This window comes from Mytilus californianus, unplaced genomic scaffold (genome assembly GCF_021869535.1).
Source record: "Mytilus californianus isolate M0D057914Y unplaced genomic scaffold, xbMytCali1.0.p SCAF_12, whole genome shotgun sequence".
Lineage (NCBI taxonomy): Eukaryota > Metazoa > Mollusca > Bivalvia > Mytilida > Mytilidae > Mytilus > Mytilus californianus.
The window spans coordinates 15972484-15994543 of NW_026262604.1; the positions used below are offsets into that span (position 1 = coordinate 15972484).

The 22060-nt window shown below is 32.7% G+C and overlaps 1 protein-coding gene and 1 long non-coding RNA gene across 2 annotated transcripts; one reads left to right on the forward strand and one right to left on the reverse strand.

The window, feature by feature from the left end:
• Positions 1 to 1801: 1801 nt before the first annotated feature.
• LOC127721452 (uncharacterized) lies at positions 1802 to 9559 on the reverse strand. The gene is made up of 5 exons (XM_052228195.1): positions 9469 to 9559; positions 7558 to 7632; positions 4666 to 5172; positions 3560 to 3716; positions 1802 to 2865 (listed from the first exon to the last, which is right to left on the reverse strand). Exons 1-5 carry the CDS (start codon positions 9527 to 9529, stop codon positions 2784 to 2786), a joined length of 882 nt encoding a protein of 293 aa, XP_052084155.1. The 5' UTR covers positions 9530 to 9559; the 3' UTR covers positions 1802 to 2783.
• Positions 9560 to 16276: 6717 nt separating this feature from the next.
• LOC127722395 (uncharacterized) lies at positions 16277 to 20419 on the forward strand. Its single transcript, XR_007991714.1, has 3 exons — positions 16277 to 16496; positions 17415 to 17880; positions 20280 to 20419. It is a non-coding gene; the product is annotated as an uncharacterized LOC127722395 (long non-coding RNA).
• Positions 20420 to 22060: the final 1641 nt, after the last annotated feature.

The window sequence follows — 22060 nt, forward strand, 5'->3', positions numbered from 1 at the left end:
TAGGTAGCACTCCACAGTTAGGTGTGTAGTTTCGCATTTTGTCCACAGTGGATTTTTATGGCCCAGCAACAAAGTTGTCGGGGCCATATAGTTTTACCCTTGTCCGTCATTCTGCCATTCCGTCATTCCGCAACAAACCATTATACGGACTTTTTTTCTAAAGGCCTTCAGATATTGGGCTGATATTAGGTATGTGAGTTAACCATGATGAGTTACAGATCAGTTTGAGTTTCGTTCCGCTCTGCTAATTTTTGCCGAAATTACGGGCTTTAGACTTTGATAAATTGTTGAAAATCACAGTTATACAGACTTTTTTCCTAACGCCTTCAGATATTGGGCTGATTTTTGGTATGTGAGTTAACCACGATGAGTTACAGATCAAGTTTAAGTTTTGTTCCACTCTGCTAATTTTTGCCGAAATTACGGGCTTTGGACTTTGATAAATTGTTGAAATCACATTTATACAGACTTTTTTCTAAACACCTTTAGATATGGTTGATTTTTGGTATGTGAGTTAACCATGTTGAGTTACAGATCAAGTTTAAGTTTCGTTCAGCTAATTTTTGCCGAAATTATGGGCTTTGGACTTTGATAAATTGTTGAAAATCACAGTTATATGAAATTTTTTTCTAAACACCTTCAAATATTGGGTTGAATTTTGGTATGTGAGTTAACCATGATGTGTTACAGATAAAGTTTAAGTTTTGTTCTGCTGTGCTGATTTTTGCCGTAATTACGGGTTTTGGACTTTGAAAATTGTTGAAAATCACAGTTATACAGACTTTTTTCTATACGCCTTCAGATTTTGCGCTGATTTTTAAAATGTGAGTCTACTATGATGAGTTACAGATCAAGTTTTTGTTTCGTTCCAATATGCTGATTTTCATGTCGTTTCAAAACATCTTCAGTACATCCACTTCCTGTTTGCTGATAGTTTGAAATTTAACTACTCATTGATCAAGGAAATTTTTCATCAAACTAGTATTGGTCTTGAGAGCTAAATACTATCCATGCATGTTTGTGTACACATGTGTTGTTGAAATTGCAGATTTTTCTGTTTTTTGAGACAGGGCCATTCGTGTCGTTCCGACACATCTAGTTCAAATATGAAAGCTAGTGTGCAATAAAACTCATTTTTGGATAGCTGAAGTTTTATATAGCCTTCAAAAGTGATTTATATGAACATCAAGGTTGTGTAATGTCCATGTATGTATTATGTGGTGTTTTCTGTATGACAGTCCACATTTTCCTTTTGTGATTCAATTTTAAGGAAAAAATGAGGTGAAAGACACCCAATTTTTATTTGATCATCTGGTAGATTAATGTCAATAGTTTCAGAAAAGGTATCACTCAAAGGGATTGAAATTCTAGTTTGAACCAAATTTTGGGGGAATATGTGACATTCTCATACCCTCTTTGCAATATTTTATGGCAAATAAATGCAGAATGTTGCCATGATACACAAAAGGAATTATATTTCACCATTTTAACTTTTGAAAATCAATGGAAGATACTGATTACATACATTTTTACATGTATGACACAAACATTGGGCTTAATGTAATAGAAAGCCAGGAATAGAAGATGATTAAACATTTGTGGTTCAATTTTAATTTCATTTCCTAACTATGGAGTGCTACCTTATGTTTATGAATAACAAGGTCAACTCAAAGTAATTTTTGCTTCATTTTTATTTGATAGTATATCCTATAAACAGCAATAATCTGGCAGTTGTAGTTTAACTTATAAATCAGTCTCAAAATTTGGCCACATTTGTTTTATTTCAGTAGTATTACCAATATCACACCAAAATTGTGAAAACCTGTTCTCTTCAGGATACATTAAAGTTTTATTTTTAGTTTATAACCTGGAAACATTTTTTTTTCAATCTATAAATGAAAAGTTTCCTTCCTTCATCCATTATAATTTTTCAAAATGTATAAAAATATTCTGTTTCTTTGTGTATTTATAACAGTTGGTGAAACATTCTTCTGTTAGTATTATCACAAAAAACAATTCTTCAATTGCAATCTAATTTTGTATAAAGTCAGGTGGAAGGCATGCATTTTTTAGTTATAGCCTTGTTTGGTTTTTATTTTTGAATTGGAAATGAATTGAGTTTTGACACATATTTTTGATTAACAAAAGGGAGATAACTTACTGGCATGCAGGTTATCATGGACTTATTTTATCTGGCCTTTGTCTTTATGCAAAAACTCTATGCAGAATCTCTAGTCTTTCCTCAGCATAATTATAGTTGGTGCTTGTTATACAATTTATACATGGATATTTTGTGTATGTTATTTTACCCAAATAAAGGAGAATTTATAAAAAAATATCTTTGTTTATTATACATTGATTATGATAATATGAAATAACAAATATGATTTTTGACTTGTGCCTTATCCAATTTGTGTTAAACTAAACAAATATGATATTTTTTCAGGTAATTTCAAAATTGAAATTCACTACCAATAGAGAGAAAATATGCTGTATGCTTGAGTAGTTGTTTCATTGATGTATATCCAGTGCATCTACTTATTTTACACTAGCCCACTGGCATGAAAACTTGGGTGCATTGATTAAATCAGGCAATACCTGTATTTCCTTAGAATTTAGGGGGTTTTTTTGCCCAAATTATGTGGCAGTTGTCTCCCATTTGCAAATACTTTATTTTTTTAATTTTCAAAAACTTAGAAAAATAGATTTTAAATATTATATTCAACTAGAAGACATTGAGTCATTTTGAACGAGTTATGAAATATTATCTTTAAAAAAAACTTTCATAACCGAACTTCACAGCCTCTGGTGACATCTACCGTAGCCATAGTAAACTTTGCACTGCAATCTCCACAATAATTTGCCCTAAAATGAAAAAAAGAAGATATCTTCAACATTGATTATAATTATAAATAATCTATATCACCAATAATAATTTGCATTCTATGTTTAGAAATTACAAAAAGTGCAACAAGACAAGTTTCACAAAAATGAGAACTCCCGTTTGAAATTTTGATAGCATTATTTTGCAGAGCATTTCCTGAAATTGCAATAATTAATCTCTCATTTGTGCCCATTGTTCAATTACCTCATTAATAAATGAAGGCAACAATTTCTGAATTTACTGTATTTTGTATCCCTAGAAACAATTCTAAAATATCCCACAATAAAAGTGAAAAATAACCCCATACAATCAAGAATTGAATTTTCCAAACATTCCACTGGTATGAAGACAATAAATTTAAACATTTAAAGATTTCCTTTTGTGATAGTTGAGTTTAGATGCATAGATTTATTAAGTCAATGGTTTCAAAGGTAGATCCCCTGCTGAGGTAGAGTTTCAAGGTTTTCTCTGGCAATTTGCAAAAATGTCAAGATGTAATCATGGGAAGGTGATATAGAGTTTACCAGTCACTCTTGCAGACAAAGTAAATATATACCTTGTCTGCTTGGCCAATTTCAGTTTTCTTCGATCAACAAAACTGTCTGTCGTGATATTGTATAGGTGTATAGAAAATATGCCAAACTTTCTCAAACAAAATCATTTTTGACCACTTACTCACAAACTGCTACAGGAAAATTTGTGCATGTTCTACCATTGCATGGATCATGCCAGCATTGAACTCTTGGTTGTTCTGGTGGACATGTTACCTCTACTCTAGTGTTACCATGGTTACTTGGAGGAGGGGTTTGGAAATTGTTGTATTGTGGAGTGCCTGAAAGAGGAATACAAAAATACATATGGTCTAAATATACCATTGAAATTGTTAAAACCTTCCTTTGTTTCCTCTTTAAGATTGAATGGGTGCCTCTTGTTTGTAAATTATGGACATGTGTTCTATCTTTATTTCTCAAGGTTTTATAGAACACCTATAAAACATTTCTGGACAGTGGCAAATTGATGGATATTAAGGCTAGAATGAGCGAGGGTGTGGATGGATGTTCTACATTTCTTTATTTGTTCATTTTTATGCCATTTACTCTATTCTTCATATTTTTTGCAATTATTCTCTATTCTATAAACTTAAGCAACCAATTATTTTCTCTTCTTCAATTTTCATGGCCCATATTTCTCTATCCAGACAAGCTAAAATTGACAATCCAGTTAAGTTGATGTATAATCAGCTAATAAACGAAGGTCTGGAAAAGGGGAGGGGGTCCTTCATTTCTTTTTTCATTTATATTCCCCATTATTCTCTATTCTTTATATTTTAGCACTTCATAATTCTCTATTATTATTTTTTGCCTATTTTTCTCTTATTCTTTAGGGTTTTTTGCCCTTTATTCTGCACTTTTAGCCCATTATTCTCTTCTGTAAACCCCATAAAGACCCTCATAAACGAATTTTAATTCCAGGATATTTGTATGCTTTCTATTTTGTTCCATTAACTGCTGTAATACAGTCTGACTAAATGCATCTACCACTATCCACATCCATTTGTCATAATAGGTGGGAATGACTAAAGTCAGACTGGTTGTAATATTCTTTACAAAATAATGACTTATTTTTTATCTTAAATGGTATTTCTAAATGTACTACAGTGCATGTTACGCTCTAAAATGTCCCAATTATCAAAAGCTGACAGTATCTTTCGACTATTTGAGAAAAGGATTTTGACTATCATGTTGCAATGAATTCTGGGAAGGACACTGGAAATAAAGTACCTTGCGGTTCTGTAAATAATGGTGGTTGTGTATCCTGCAGGAAATACTCCTCATGGTGGTGGTCTGGAAACATGTCTGTTTTCAAATTTACTATTTGATCTTGATATATATTAGTTTGGTGGCTGAAATCTGTTTGCACTTGCTGTGGAAAACCCGGTTGAAGTTCTGGAAACAATTCTTGATATAAAGAAAATTGTTGTTGAGCTTCATGTTTTGTTGGTATATGTGGAATTTGAGGAATTGTATTGTGAGCTGAAGGCTGATGGTGGTGTGCTGTCGTCTGCTTTGGTATAGTTGGTGTGTGAGCCGGTGGCTGATGGTGGTGTAATGTCGTCTGCTTTGGTATAGTTGGTGTGTGAGCCGGTGGCTGATGGTGGTGTAATGTCGTCTGCTTTGGTATAGTTGGTGTGTGAGCTGGTGGCTGATGGTGGTGTAATGTCGTCTGCTTTGGTGTATCTGGTATTTTACACACTGTCCCACCACAAGGGGTAGTACAGCACCATAACCCTGGAAAAAATAGACTGAATTAATAACTTATCATAAAATTACAAGATACAAGTATTTTTTAAATTGGTTCAGGAGTATTACTAAAATAAATGTCAATAAATCATATTTTTATACATATAAAATTATGTGCTTTATAATTAATGAAGTTGGTGAAGCAGGTTGATTATCAATATTCGAGGGTCTGGAAGGGGTTTACAGAATAGAGAATAATGGCCAAAATAAATAATGATTAGAGAAAAATGAGCTAAAATAGAAATAATATAGAATAATGGGATGTAAAAGTATAAGGAAAAACTGTAGAAAATAAAAGAATTAGGTAATACAATACTGATTACAGAAATGAAGGATGTACAGAATAAAGGAGAGTCTGGATGGGGTTTACAGAATTGAGAATAATGGGCAAAAGGGGCAGAATGAAGGACCAAACAAATAAAGAATAGTGAAAAATCGGCCAAAAAGATAAAGAATAGTAAATAATGGGGTGTTCAAATATAAAGAATAGAGAATAGTGGACAAAAAAAGATCAGGAATAGAGAAAAAACGGTATAAAAAATTATATAAAAATAAAGAAATGAAGGACCCCCCTATCTAAACCCTCATAAAGAATTCACCAAATTACATGAAAATTTAACAGTACACATTTAATAAATAAAGAATAATGCCTTAAAAATTTAAAAAATGCAGAAATTAAGGACCCCACATCCAGACCTAAGATGTAAATGTTTTATGTAATGGAATGTAAAAGAAAATTTGGACCATATAAGGCACACGGAGCTGCATGTGATTATAAGAAGTTATAACAGAAAGTGTTCACCGATTTTTTACTTGTCATCAGCAACACAGTGGATGGCATTAGTGGCAGCAGAATCTGCTTACCCTTTCGGAGCACCTGACGTCACCTGGTACCACGGGTTTATGAGGGATTCGTCTTGCTTTGTCTTCTGCTTAATGTTTTGTGTATTGTTGGTTGTCTTCTTGTCGTTTTTTTTGGTTAGGGTATTGTCGGTTTTTCTTCGAATCATGATTTTTGTCGAGCCTGCGACTTCTGTCGCAGAAAGCTCGACATAGGGAATCCCGGATAGTGATCTGGCGGCGGCGTTTACAAGCTTTTTAAAAGCTTAATTTATCAGAAGGTAGAATACCTGCATCCTTCATGCTTTGTATATAGATGCCTTATGTTATGTAGTTTCCGTCTATCATATGTCCATTGTCCTTGACCGACCTCATTTTCATGGTTCAGTGACTTAATTTCTCTCTTATTATGAGTAATAAGATAACTATATTTGGTATGTGCGTACCTTGCAAGGTCCTCATGCCTGTCAGACAGTTTTCACTTGACCTCGACCTCATTTCATGGATCAGTGAACAAGGTTAGGTTTTTGATGTCAAGCCCATATCTCAGATACTATAAGCAATAGGTCTACTATATTTGGTGTATGGAATGATTGTAAGGTGTATATGTCCAACTGGCAGGTGTCATTTGACCTTTACCTCATTTTCATGGTTCAGTGGTTAAAGTTGAGATTTTGTGTTTTGGTCTGTTTTTCTAATACTGTATGCAAAAGGTCAACTATATTTGGTGTATGAAAATATTTTACGATGTACATGTCAGTCTGGCTTGTTTCATTTGACCTTGACTTCATTTTTACGGTTCATTGCTCAATGTTAAGTTTTTGTTTTTTGGTCTGTTTTTCTAATATTATAAGCAATAGGTCAACTATATTTGGTGTATGGAATGATTGTAAGGTGTATATATCTGTCTGGCAATTATCATCTGACCGTGACCTCATTTTCATGGTTCATTGGTCAATCTTATGTTTTCCTGATTAAGTTTGTTTCTTAGCTACTATATGCAATAGGTCAACTATATTTAAAGCTGGTAATGATTGTAAGGTGTACATGTCTGTCTGGCAGGGTTCATCCGTCCTTGACACATTTTCATGGTTCATTGATCAATGTTAAGTTTTCCTGGTTAAGTTTATTTCTTAGATACTATGTGCAAAAGGTCAACTATATTTAAAGCATATTTAGTGTATGGAATGATTGTACATGTATTTCCAGTTTGGTTTATCTGACCATGACCTCATTTCCATGGTTCATGTTAAGTTTATGTGATAGTTGTAGTAAAGCTTTATATTTAGGAATATCAACATAAAATCAATGGTCAATAAAGAAGGCGAGACATTTCAGCGAGTGCACTCTTGTTTTTATTATCCCCTTGGTTTTTTCGGTCTCTTTTTTCATTTTTTTTAAAAGTACTGTGTAACAGTATTTTTTTCAAATATTACTTTGCAGTTCAACATCACGGGCACTTATGTATGTAAAGCCATTTTTTACTTTTATCATTGTTTTACCTAGCTAATCTTTAACCTAATGTTCACAAACCTGAACTGCAATGGCTGCTCAATCCACATGTTTCCATACATGGTCCGTGTTCTCCTGGGTATGGGGCAGGACATTCTGAAAAAAAGGGTACACGTGTCATTGAACCACTCAGTTTGAAAAACGTAACATTTTTTTTCATAAAAAAGGGGAGAAAAAGTCCTCACATGCAACATATTGACAGCAAGACCTTATAACAGACTGCCTTTGGACCATTCAAAGCGTTGCTGAAAGAATTGAACAGCTGAAACATGCAGAGAGCGTGGCTTTATCTAAACAGGTCCGGAATTTTGGAGCTAACGTTCAAATACCAAACGGATCTATATATACAGCAAGTAAAGCCAAACGATGCCCCTTTAGCATGGATTTAACTATTGAACATAATTCCAGGCAACCGTATGCCTGTGCCTATTTGCCATATTGGCCTTTGTGAATGAGAAATCAACTATATTTATTATACTTCACGTCAAAATGACAGATTTTGATTGGATACTACGAGGGAGATAATTTACTCTGTCCCATGGCTCAGCGGGAGACAATTTTTTGAATGTCACCCTCTCGTGCAGACCAATCAAAAATCGATGATATAAATGACAATGAATTGAATTTACATACAAAAAATAAAGACAATGCTCAAGTTCTACGTTTTGGCCTCAGAATTTTTCATAGACTGTCAAAATAAAAAAAAATATCTTGCTTCACTTCTGTTGTTTTTCTAATTACTGTAACGTTGTTTTGAACATGACGTCATAGTTAGGTATTTTCAATTTAAAATTCAACAGTCAAAGACAATAATGATATAACATTTAGCGACTCTTTTCACAAAAAAATCTTACGATTAAAATTGATCGTAAGTTGTAATGAAATGTGTATGACTTACGAGTATTTTTTTAAAAGAGCCGCAGTATAATAAATTAAACAACACATAGCTTCGCCTCAATTGACAATGCTTTTTCGGGGTAACAATCTGCTCTATCACCCTCTCAGCTATGTACGTGTTATTTCATATAATACCCCATATCTCCTTTTATTCATAAACTTATGATATAGTAAATGTGAATAAAAAGACACATTAATGTTTGGTTTGATTGTACATAAATATCATAATTTGATATGAGACTCATGATAAAGAATTGAAAGCCATTTTTGTAGTTTTATTGGTTTGTAAAAGCGTTACCGAAGCACCACTCCAGCACAGAAGCGTTTCGATTAGTGATTAAAATTATATTACAATGTTGACCGCCGTACCCCAAATTTTGACATTTTTACCAATTATGTCTATGTTTTGTTCACACATTATTGTCAATATAATGGAATTCTATGCGACTGTCATGCAAGTGTGAGGTTTAGCTAGCTATAAAACCAGGTTTAATTCACCATTTTAAACATTAGGAAATGCCTGTACCAAGCAGGGATTTTCCATTTGTTTGATGTGTTTGGGCTTATGTTTTTTCCATTTTATAAATTTAATTAAGGACTTTTCCGTTTTGAATTTCCCTTGGAGTTCGGTATTTTTGTTATTTTACTTATTTCGTATGTATCCACGTTTACGAATTAAAAGCTTCTTATAATTCTTATAATTACATTCTAATGATTTAATCAGGATATTTTGAGATAGATGAAGGTAGTCGTTTGTAGAACGTTGAGAGCACTTGCATTTATCGAGGTTGAACTATATTTCATTATAACATTTGGAAATAAAACATCACCGTAAGACATCACGTGATTATTTTCTGCAAATCAAGATGTCGAAAATCTACATGACGCATATTTTTATATAGACTTTATATTATTATATTGAAATAAAATTATTGTAAAATGAAAAAATAGGAAAATCTGAACATATTGCCACGACTTTCACCATAAATACAAAGCTTTTAAATTAAATTTTAAATTAGATCTACTAAGACTTACGTGTACATGCAAAATGTAAAGTGCACACCAAAAGCAGGTAATAAACAAGTGTGTTTTTCATAATTTTCCGTGTGATTTTGTCATTCTCGCTTAATTTATATTCAGAATACAATGTTAAACAATATGCAAAACTTAACATGTCTTTGTGGGCATTAATTAAGTAGAATTAGTGTAATTACTTTACTATACTATGAGGTTCCAGTGGGTACGTATGAATAAGGTCTCAGTCTAACATGTGTGGAAGTTTTGTTTCTGAAATATGACAAATTAAGGAAGATGTGGGACACAATTCAATGAATTCGAAACTGCACACAAAAGACAAAAATAACAAAAAGACATCGATCTAGAGGGTAACACATATATACAGTCTTTTTAACAATCGACAAATATATATATACATTATGTCAGGCTCTATATTGCTGGAGTCTATAAAAGTTTGAAATTGATTAGACAAAAACAACCAACGATCTGTCTTGAACATCAAATTCTACAAATAATAAAATAATTATGAAATGACACACAAATCAACCACTGACGAGGTTCCTGTCTTGGGGCAGGCACTGAAAGACATTTTCAGTGCACGTACTTGACAAATTTGATTAACATAGAAGTATTACATGGAAAATGTTAATAATTTACCTGCCTTGATTAAGTTGGTTAAGATGGTCTAAAGGATTCATTGTTTTTAAGAGCTTTTGATAGACCATTATCACCGCTAGCTCCAGGTTTGAAACAAGTGCACGGAAAGGTATTATTGCAACATTGGAAAGCAGAGGGAGGCGGTCCTATTAAAACGAAAAGTTCATCGAAAATCTTATACCTGAAGAGACAACTATAAAAACAACACTTTATAAATGTCATGCCTCCAAAGCGCTATCCTGGATTTACCTCTCAAAGCCGAATATTTTAAAGCCAAGTTTGTGTAAGAATCGAAACAGTTAAAGAGCTATATATATAACTAAGAATGACATCAAAATAATAGCGTAGGCGTCGGCGGCGTCAACATTTAGGTTCAGTCTGTGGTTAAAGTTTTTTTTTAGACATCAGTAACTTTGTCAAACGTACATGGAATTTTATGAAATTGGAACAGAAGCTTGTTTAAGACCAAAATTCAGTATCCAGGGCAAAATGTTGAATATATTTATGTTCATTTTTCCGTTTTTTACTAATAAATGGACTTAGTTTTTTTTACAGTTAACTTCAGATTTTGTCTGAGGTTAAAGTTTTTCAGTCATCAATAACTTTGTCAAACCTTCATTGAATTTTATAAAATTTGGACAGTACCCAGAGCAAAATTTTGCAAATTTTTTGTAGATACAGTCTGGCGTTAAAGTTTGTAACACATCAATTACTTTTTCAAACCTTCATAGAGTTTTACGAAACTTTGGCAGTAGTGTTTTAATGATTGAGAGATAATGTCTGAAGTAAATCTTTGAATTTTTTTTTTTCATTTTTAGTATTTTTTCTGATAGATGGACTTCATTTTTTACAGTTAACATTTACAGACAGTCTAGGATTAATTTTTTTTTACATGATTAAATTGGAAACCTTCATGGATTGTTATGAAACTTAGACAGAAGACCAAGAAAATAGCATCTGAAGAAAAACTTTGATTTTTTAAAAATTCTGTATATTTCTGATAAATGTACTCACTTTTTAAGTCAACATTACACTTTTACATTGACAGCAGCAATCGTAGGCGAGACAAAGGGTTCCGCGGAACCCCTTATGAATTTTTACTTATAGTCGTCTACTTGTAATTTTAAATTCAACTTATATTTGTGGTTAGTTAGTTCACATTGACACAGACTTCAACATAGAGTTTAAAGTTATAGACTAGCAAAGGAAAAAATGTATATGTCACGATGGATTTTTATCATTGAACAACAGTCGGTCAATAACATTAAAATTCGTTATATTGATGGATAGGGGCCTCAGTCAAGATTTGAGAAAGAGAAACTAGAATATTTATTTAAAATGTGGGCGAAATGTTAGTCAGGACAGATTACAAGAGCTATATTTTTTCAATCCATAAGCTCCAGATGTCAAGCGAAAACTAACCTTTGATGACTTTACGTATCTTTATGTCTTTAGAATGTTTACTTTGAGCTATTATATCAATGTACTATGAAATTACTTCTTAACACGAATGTGCTATGAAATGATTATTAAACTTTTAACCATAATGAAAATTATGTCTTTAACTGTGCCAGGTCAAAGTTGAAACCTACCGGTCCTAAGCCTGGGTAAAATAGGAGGGAAGCCATAAGAAGCAAATATTTTAAAAGCGCAAATGTCCTATATGAAAAGCGCAAATGTCATTTTTTTAAAAAGCGCAAATATTCTATGAAAAAGCGCAAATGTTTTATGAAAAAGCGCAAATGTTTTATGAAAAAGCGCAAACGTCCTGCGCCGAGAAAGGATACGTACACGAGCGACAGGTTGTGAAAAAATGACACATTGTGTAAGGATATACAGAGAAAAGGCATCATTATGTGAATAGAAAGTAAACTTATTGATAGAACTTTGAAATAGAATATGAGAAGATAGATCTTATAAAATGCTCCCAGAATATCAAAGACAAAAAAAATGAGATCACAGTACGTTTTTTTCTGCTTTAACATAAAACATAAAAAAAATTTCTGAAGATTTCTTTATAGATTATACATGTTCTGAGTTACCTTCTCTTAATACGCAAAGTAAACAAATTTTAAATCAGCAAAATCCTGTAAAGTTTTTGATTTTCTGAAACATAAAATGCGTTTGAATTTTATATATCTAGGGCATGCTATGCCTTACAAATTTTCCGGATGCACAGGTTTGTCTGTAATCAGAGTAAAATGCATTTGCGCCAATTTTTACAAAATGCACTTTCATTTGCGCCACAAGGTTGTATTTCATTTACGCCAAAAAAAAAATGAAAACTACATTTGTCCCATTGTACAGTTAACAAATAACGGAAAAGTTTAAATATTCATCGCTATATCGTGAATAAGAATTTGTTTTACAGTATTCCCCATGGGTAATCAAATGAGTTCATACTCATTTGTAATACAAAACTGAAAGTTACTTTGGTTTGAAATTATATAGTGTTCACACGTTTGAGGTGTCAAGTTGGACATTGTCAATTCGGAGACAAACACAGGAAATCTATCTGTAATGTATCATGGCCACATATATATATTGTTAACTAATGTTCTGAAAAATAGAAACAAGTCGTTAAGGTGTACAAAACACACTTGCAAAGCCAGAATAACAACAGATATGGACAACAACAAAAATATAAAAACTTTAAACGAACAGTCTCTGATGCATGATTTTTTATTATTGATTTTTTTTTGGCTTTAAACTAGCTTTCAGTATCTGCAAGTACTCTCAAATCGTACTTTCGTGTTAATTAGACCTGTTGATACAATTTGTAATGTATTTTTGTTATTTAATATTTACTTATTCAGTGTTATATCTAGTCTCACTTTTTTTAATATATAGCACCTTTGATAAGTGTTTATTATGACGATAAATTTTCACTTTTGTTCTCGTACTAGGAACAACAAAATTATTTATTTTGTAAAAATTATTTCCGTACTCCATGTATACCTTACAACAAAATTATTTTTATTTACCTGTGTACGTTATTTTATTTGGCGGCATTTTGTCCAAGGTTATGGTTCTCTTTCTGATATTGTTTTACATCTAACCCCCTTGTTTTATTATTTTGTATTTACATTGAATTGTGTCATAGATCAAATTTATTCGTTCAGTGTAATATGTTCACTTGTTTTTGTGAATATGTCTTTTGATCATGTTGATTGAGTTAAGCCATTTCAATTGATATTTGATAGTGTGTCTTTCTATGTTGTGATGTTACACTATTGTTTCAGGTAGGGCGAAGGTTGGCGCTTATTAAAACGTTTAAACCCGCTGCATGTGTTTGCACCTGTCCTAAGTCTTTTTTCCTGGTTTGAATGGTTTAACACTAGTCATTTTGGGGGACCTTTATAGCTTGCTGTTCGGTGTGAGCCAAGGCTCCGTGTTGAAGGCCGTACTTTGACCTATAATGGTTTACTTTTACAAATTGTGACTTGGATGGAGAGTTGTCTCATAGGCACTCATACCACATCTTCTTATATCTAACAACCATGGTTATCAGTGGAACTTATCAGTTTATGGTGCTTTCATTATGGTTTTATGATGACTTATTTCAGATGATTATGTTTTGTTATGCAAACTGATATAATTACCATTGCAGTGTATCAAGTTAAAATAATATTTATAATATAAGATATGTTTGTTTTTCTGTTGCGTTTCCATATTTCTTATTTTTGTTTGTTTTTCTTTTAGTATTTACGGAATTTTTATTTTCTACTACTTTTCTACCTATTTTTATATTTTGTGTTTGTTTTTATTTTAGTTTTTTCTTTATTATTGGGGTGGGGGTGTTCTATATGGTTTTTCCGTTAATGCTGTTTTTATTTGGAAAGGGGTGGGAGCTGATATTGATCGGCTTAACGTTAACGTTTTATTTGTTTACAAATATCGAACATGTATAAAATACAGTTGGTCACGTAGTATAAACAAGTACATGATTTATATCAGACCAAGTACTTACAAATGACTGTTCCGACATTTTAATGCTAGATACACCGGAAACTTAATTATTGCCTATTGATGTGTTTACCATAAACAAAGTACATTTTTTATTTTGTTTACAGTAAACACACAAATACAGGCGCGGAATCACGCTAAAAATTAGAAAAAATGTAATACATGTAAAACTATATAGGTGAAATAAAAGCCAAAGTTTGTCAAGATAATGTCATTCAACTCCTTATTTTTAGGAACGCCCCTAACAACAAACCCTGGATATACATTCTACCGAAAAATTAAAATAATGTTTACCACTTTTACGCGTACATGTTCTTTTTTGGATACCAACTTTCATGTGTAGTATATGATATATTATATGATTTTTTAGGAGATACTAAAACTGCAATCAAAGTCCAAAAGACAAAGTTAACGTGAATTTACAACAACAACAAAACTACCCGAAAACTAAAGATTGAACAACACTACGAACCCATCAAAACTTAAGATTAATATGAACACAGGTTCTCTAGAAGTATAAACAATGAGTTCCCCATTCTACTGGTATGTCAAGTGGCACTCCTGCTTCGATCGTATAGCACAGATCAAATAAAAATCCAGTATATATATGACAAACCACTTCTTTATATCGAAGACAATCGCTGCATGGCAGGCTGGGTATTTAAATTACTGTGTTTAGTTATTAGCAATTTTTGAATACAATGTACCAGCAATATAGTAATTACACAATCGTGAGAACAAAACCAAATTATATATATAAATGCTTTTTAATTTTGTATTATCTTAATTTCATATCATTATATGCAGTAAGTAACATTTGTAAATTTATTCATATACACTCCTTTCAAACTTTTGTTTTTACATAAAACTACTGTCATTTGTTAATCTGGCTAAATCTCATTATCTACACCATGTACAAGTTTGAACTTTCTGAAAAGACGTCAACATCCAGCAATAATTGTTGATCGGGTCTCGAGTACCCATGCTGTAATTCTATTCCTTTATTCTGTATATCTAATATCCGGGAAATGTTCACAATTCTATATATCATTCTAGCAAAAAAAAAAACAATTGACTGGAATCCTATCCACTGCTTGACAGGAGTTTGGACCGGAATGCCAGGCTAAAATAAACTTAGTCACAACCAATCAGGAGTCATATTTGTAAAAAAAAAATCAAGATCGCGTGAACCATGTGAACATCGAATTAAACTTATCAAATTCAAATGTCACTATTGATTTATCCTTATCAATTCAAAATTATCAATTAATCAAAATTGACTACCTAAACCTATTATGAATTATTCGGTTTAACATCACAAGGTAACCAATGAGAATATTTGTAACGTAATATTTTCAAGATAGCGTGAATATCGTATGCGTGATGCTTCGGCTTCACACCCTGTGAATAGTCTAAATTCCCCGTACGAGTATACATGTTTTGGTGGTGAAATTGATTGATGAATAACTTTATAAATCTGCCTAGCGGCAGTTTCATCCATATTATGCGACACCTTTGCAGCCGTATTTCATCAGAAAGCAGAGCCTGAACATCTGTTACCCTTCACAACCTCACTTTTCCAATTCTGAGTCCATGGGTTCTCGCATATTACCCCTAAAATGTAACGATCTTAGCTGAGATTGAGCAAATTATTGTTTTCGTGTCTTTTATTTTTTCAAACAGATTTTATCGGTCAATAGCCGTATGCATGATAATTATGGTTTTTAGGGGCCTGCTTTCTTTAAATTGAATAAAACCCAAAAAGTACATATTTTTTGCATCAAAAGCATGCAAAAAACACCACCGAAATTTCACCTTTTTGAACTTTGCGGTTTAAGGATCAATACACGCCAACCGTATTCCCTGTATTAAATTACTTTTCGTCTTTTTTAAGGACACACAAACTTGGCTTCAAATCTAACCAGTCTATTATTAATGCCTCTATTTTATTCATGGTAATTATTAATCAGCTACTAACTCACAGAAAGACCGGTGATAAACGCTGCACCTATAATTGTCAACTAATGGTCAGCAGGTGTATACAAAGATACAAAATGTGTATTAGATTAATAGTGAAATATATCAATTTATCATAATTAATATAACAATCAATGTCAACTTTTAATCTTACTTGTCAGGTGTTTTTACCGTAGCTTCGTTCATAGATTTATGATTGATCATTTCATGTGTTGGTGTATGTGTATACGGCCGTAATTCATTGTATCGAAAAAAGATAGCAGGGTAGATACAACACCCTTGCTTGACCCCAACACAAATATGGAATTGTCTGTGAAAACGATAAATAAAAAAAATTAAATGAAGAAAAGATGGACACTAAAACTTTGAAATGTGCTTCGTTCTATGTGATAATTATTTCGGTCATTGGGGGAATTTATTGCAGTCATTTTTCACGGATGAGAACGGTAAGACTTCTGGTGTTTATCAGTTTTCTTTTTCAAAAATTAATCTAATTCAATTACATATGTTTGTATCTGGCTTATGTTTTCGTCACAAATCTCCATTGTTAATAATGATAATATCTTTATTGCTCAAATTATACACATAAGAGGGTCAAAGGCATAGAAACATTAACATTACAATGAACAACAACATCATCGAGACCTCAATAAAAATAAAATAACATATAATAAAAAAATAATTATGGTAAATAAACCTCGCTTGCAAACTAAGAACCGACAAATAACCCTGTCTAACAGCAAATATCCTGCAAAAAGTTATGTCTTTGCAATATAACGCAAGAAGAAAAAAAAAACGTTTCATTGTCTTGTTAGTCTCAAGATTAAAACGAGAAGGGTGGTTGAGCTCACAGAAAATTAGACAAACAAAAGGTTAAACCCGTCACATATTCATGAGCCTGTCCCAAATCAGGAACTCCGTCACATATTCATGAGCCTGTCCCAAGTCAGGAACTCCGTCACATATGCATGGGCCTGTCCCAAGTCAGGAACTCCGTCACATATTCAAGGTGCCTGTCCCAAGTCAGGAACCCCGTCAATGGCTGTCTTATGTCATATCTTAAAGTGTTTTTTATTTATTTTTTGGAGAATTTGGTGTCAATGCAAAATCTGGTAATGCAAACAATGCAGATTTTTTTATTTTTTCTATCTACTAGTAATCTAATCACAACTTTTATAGACTCGGACGATTTAGAACTTGACTTATTGATTAGACAATTGTCTATTGTTTCACTCTAAATGTCTTTTGGTTATTTTTGTTGTGTTGGTTGTTGTGTCATTGACGTGTACTCAAAATCTCCTATTGTTCAACTTTAGATTATCGTTGAGATCGACGTAGTAATAAGATCAAGTTTATAATTTCAGAGGCAAAATAACGCAAGAAGGCAAAATTTAGCTGATACAGTATTAAGGAACAGTTTAACATACGAAGCAATCATCTTAGAGCTACTGAAGAGAAGACTTGGAATTACACGACAGCAGACGATTGTAACCAATCCAGTGACTGTTAGTTTACCAGACAATTTTATTCAAGAAAATATACAGACAATTAGAAATAAGCGTCCACATCTTCAGACATCTAGGAATACACGACCTCCTCCACACAAAACCATGACCACTCGACCACCCACACAGTCATTCAGGAACACCCGACCGCCCACACAGTCATCCAGGAACACCAGACCACCCCCGCAGTCATTCAGGAACACCCGACCACCAACGCAGTCATTCAGGAACATCCGACCACCAACGCAAAGTAGAAACATAATTCATTCAACAAAGCCACCACCTCAAACAGGAATAAGAAATTTAAACAATAACCAAGTTGCTGGTACGCCCATTCAGCTTATGTCGCAATTAACTCAATCGCGTTTTTCTGGTCAAAGTAATTCAGTGAGAACTAACACTATAGTGCAAACAAAAAATACACAATCAAAACAAATATATAATGGTATCATTTCATTAACAAAAAACGGCGGTTTCGAATTTCAGTCACCTAATGGAGTAAGACTTTCAATTCCAAATAAATCTGGAAAACTAATTCTTAGGCCAGTTCCCAATGGCGTAGAACTAAATTATGTGACTCCTATACCGACCCGACCGACAATGTTTGAAGAAGGAGAATTTGAATTTTAACATGACTGTCCTGTTAAGAATTTAATATTTACAAAATAACACATTCGCCGTTTCAGAACTTTCGTTGTTTGTAACCCAAAATCAAAAAATTGTGGAGCAGTTATAGATCTCAGTAATCTCAGGAATGACACCCGTACCGCTGTGGGCTATAAGGGAAACTTAATATATCATATAGCATTTGTTCCAATTTTTGATATATATATATATAGATATAACCAAGAAAACATTTTGATATATATGAACATTTAATTATTATATACTTACTGGTGAATACAAGTAAACTTTCTATATAATTAAGAGAAGGGGGTTGTAGGGGGTCTCATCTTTCCCGTAAAAGTTAATCCATGATTCATGAGTCCCGATCAGTGTAAATCCCGAATTTCCGCAAAAATAAAGGCTCAATCCAGACATCTCTGAAAAGGTCCCCCTCCCCACCCCCATAATACAATCAATGGCAATCGTTTTTTATCAGCCCCGAGACGGGTAAAGACCGGTTTTAAGTACGTGTATATAATTAGGTGTATTTGTTTGTATCTGATAACGCCGTTAAATATAAATGTGTTTGTGTAAATAAATATTCTATATTGTCTATTGTCTATGAGATATTGGGTTTTTACTATCATATACCGTATAACTCTTAACCAATAAAAAAAATGTTTTAAAGTGCCGTTCCTTTTCTTCTCCTGTGGACAAACCGGCAGTTAAAGATAGTTTTTCAAGTCAGGAATATGACAGTTGTTTCCATTCGTTTGATGTGTTTGGGCTTTTGATTTTGCCTTTTGATAAAAGACTTTCCGTTTTGAATTTTCCTTGGAATTCGGTATTTTGGTTATTTTACTTTTTTCCAATTATTTCTAGTGTTTTAAGTTTTAGTTTTTTAACCTGTTTTCATTCAGTGCTTGCTGGCTATTCTTAATAATTGTATTATAGTGAAACTTTTATTGCTGGATTGCAATCATTTGTCGGATTGCATGTTGTTTTCCCTGGCCTCGCTGCTGACAGTCTATATAAGTTTAAAGCTGAATTCTCAGCTCATATTTATAAGCAATAATTTTGTTAAAAATAATCATTTGTATTCTATTCATATCTTAAATTACATCTGACCAGTTTGACACAGTATATATATAGTCATCATATTGAAAGCCGTAATTATTACTTTATTGTGTAAAGAAGAAGATTGTTTCACGTTTCGGTATTTTTAAAAGAAAAAGAGGGGCGAAGGATATCAAAGGGACATTCAAACTCATTAGTCTAAAATAAACTGACAACGCCATGGCTAAAAAATAAAAAGACAAACAATAAAACAACAGTACAAAAAACAACACAGAAAACCAAAGACTGGGCAACACGAACCCCACCAAAAACTGCATGGTGGTGATCTCAGGTGCTCCGGAAGAGTAAGCAGATACTGCTCCACATGTGGCACCCGTCGTGTTAGTACAAACAATAAATTATTGTATTGTCGGTAATAGCAAATAATTATGCTTTTAATTTTTTCTTGAGATATAAGACACGTGATGAATGGTATAATGAAAACAAATTCATTGGTTATATTTATCACTTCGTAACCGGCAGCAGACATGACAACATTCAAATCAGTCAACTTCTTGGTATAATGGATATGACTATGATTATTGAATACATATTATATTAAATTTACACGTCCGATTATATCCCTTGAGACGACTTTGCGCATTACTTGGGTTCGGAAACAGGTTTCCAGTTTACCCCCAATATTGGGTGTTTGGTTGGTTGTTCCTGGTCGGCGAGGTCGAAAGTGATTGAGTATTCAGCAGTCGCCTTGCATATTATTTATATTTTATATTTGTCATACTTCTATATTTTTTGTCTGTATCATCAGTTAGATGGCACCTATACACGCAATTTTGAAATTTAAGTTATTTGCGATTATTATAATTGCATAGATCTAAATATAGATTTGAATAAACAATACTATTGTCCACTATACTTGCTGGGTTTATCGGCCATTATACATATATTGTATGTATTCTTGGATATGGAATAAATTGTATAAGAGTAAAAGTATATCTTCTGTGTTTCTGTGTTAATATCGACCTTTGTTTTCTTTTGCAGATCAAATTTATGAATATAATATAATCAAGAACTATTTTGGAGGCCACACACTAAAAGGACTATTAAACGAGTTATTTTAGTGAAATATTGGTGTTTTAACAGTAAGAATAAAACTGGTCAGTTTGTGTCTTTTCTTCCAACTTCTGTCTTTGGGTTATTTATTACGCATAATTAAGACAAGTTTTATGTTTGTATGAGCAAAGCGAACGAGAACCGATAAGTTTGTATATGTTGTATCAGTGTACCAGATTGTATGCATCTTAAATTATGATTGTTATATGTTATTAGACCCCCGGGTCCCCATTTTTGTAAATTTTCATGTTTTATAAAAGGGGTCGTCTTATTAATTAAATCACCTTCAGTATACTAGTACAACATTGCGTTTCTGGCGTACGTCACAGTTTGCGATAAATAATATTGAAAAAATGGTGTATATTTCTTACATAACAGAATTAATTACGATAATTGTTTGTTTTTTTGTACTTGTCCATACATCTATCTTATTTACGGGCGAACCAGTAAAATAATTCTAAAAAAAACTCATGACCTGACATTTAAGAGTCCATTGAGGATCACGACCTGATGTTATTTTTTAAGGTGTTCATTGTTTTGGTGCAGAACATTCACGATTTTAATTTCTATTTTCTTCTGCACACACTGCAAAGCGAACCGGACTTAGTCAAATAATTTCGTCCGTAATCAAATGTATCATCATAACCTTTTTACGTAACAAATATGTCTGATTTGAACTTCTTTCTTGCATGGACTTCCATAAAATTATCAACATGGCGTATGAATATTAAATAAGACGTTAATCGATTTTCAGATTATTAAGATGTTATTATAAGGAAGCGAATAGGACATGATATTCGCTATCTTTTATACTTTTTTCCACATTAATATCATAGTAGGCTAATCGGACACAATAAATAAGTTTACAATGATGGACATTCATTCTGCTTGACATACAGCCATTGTAAAGTTTCTGCGACCTCGGGGTCGTTTGTCATAAACAAATAACAGTTTATGACAAATAATTAATGATTTTTTGTAATTCTCAGTCAGGTCATCCTATGTCATATATATAATACGTAATATTTAAAGAAAGAAAAGAGATTTCAGTCACGCGACGGTCTAAAGACAATTATTTTATATTATTTTTTTAACTACATTGTATGATATGTGAAATATAAGTACTGACATATCGTCTTACCGTCGGATCGTTAATTGAGAAAATGAGATTGAGATCAGTGGAATACAGTTACATTTTAGAGAACATATGTAAAATTCAGTTCATTTAAAAAGCACTTATCATACCTAAACAATACCAGTTAAAAAAACTACGAAAAACACAGAACAGCAAAACAATAATAAACAATATCATATAAAAGAATGCTCGAAGATACTGAAAGCAAGCTCAATGTACAGAACTTGTGCTGTCTTAATTATACCATCGGCAGTAAAGACTATAAGGATTTCACACATAGCATTTTTGAGCAACTGTTAGCATCAAGGTATAGCGGAGGAAACTGCTGATCGTTAACATTACTTTATCAAGCAGTGATCAGAATGGACTATTTACCCCATGTTTTATTTCAAGTTAGGGCCATTTTTACAAAGTTTTTCAATCTTCACGACAATATATCAGTATGACAGCTTCATGTGTGTACTATGATATAGAATTAAGAATATGTGCCACAGTGTAATGATTGCAAATGAGACGCTATCCCCCAGAGACATAGTGACGTACAAGTTAAAAAATATAGGTCACTCAGGGGCGG

Bases quoted from the DNA above. Each gene is read 5' to 3' on its own strand.
- LOC127721452 (XM_052228195.1), bottom strand. From the start codon at position 9,529: ATGAAAAACACACTTGTTTATTACCTGCTTTTGGTGTGCACTTTACAT. The intron at 5,173-7,557 runs GTTTGTGAACAT...TATTTTTTCCAG, and splicing joins GAGCAGCCATTGCAGTTCAG to GGTTATGGTGCTGTACTACC. The intron at 2,866-3,559 runs GTAAGTGGTCAA...TTTTCATTTTAG, and splicing joins TTTCCTGTAGCAGTTTGTGA to GGCAAATTATTGTGGAGATT.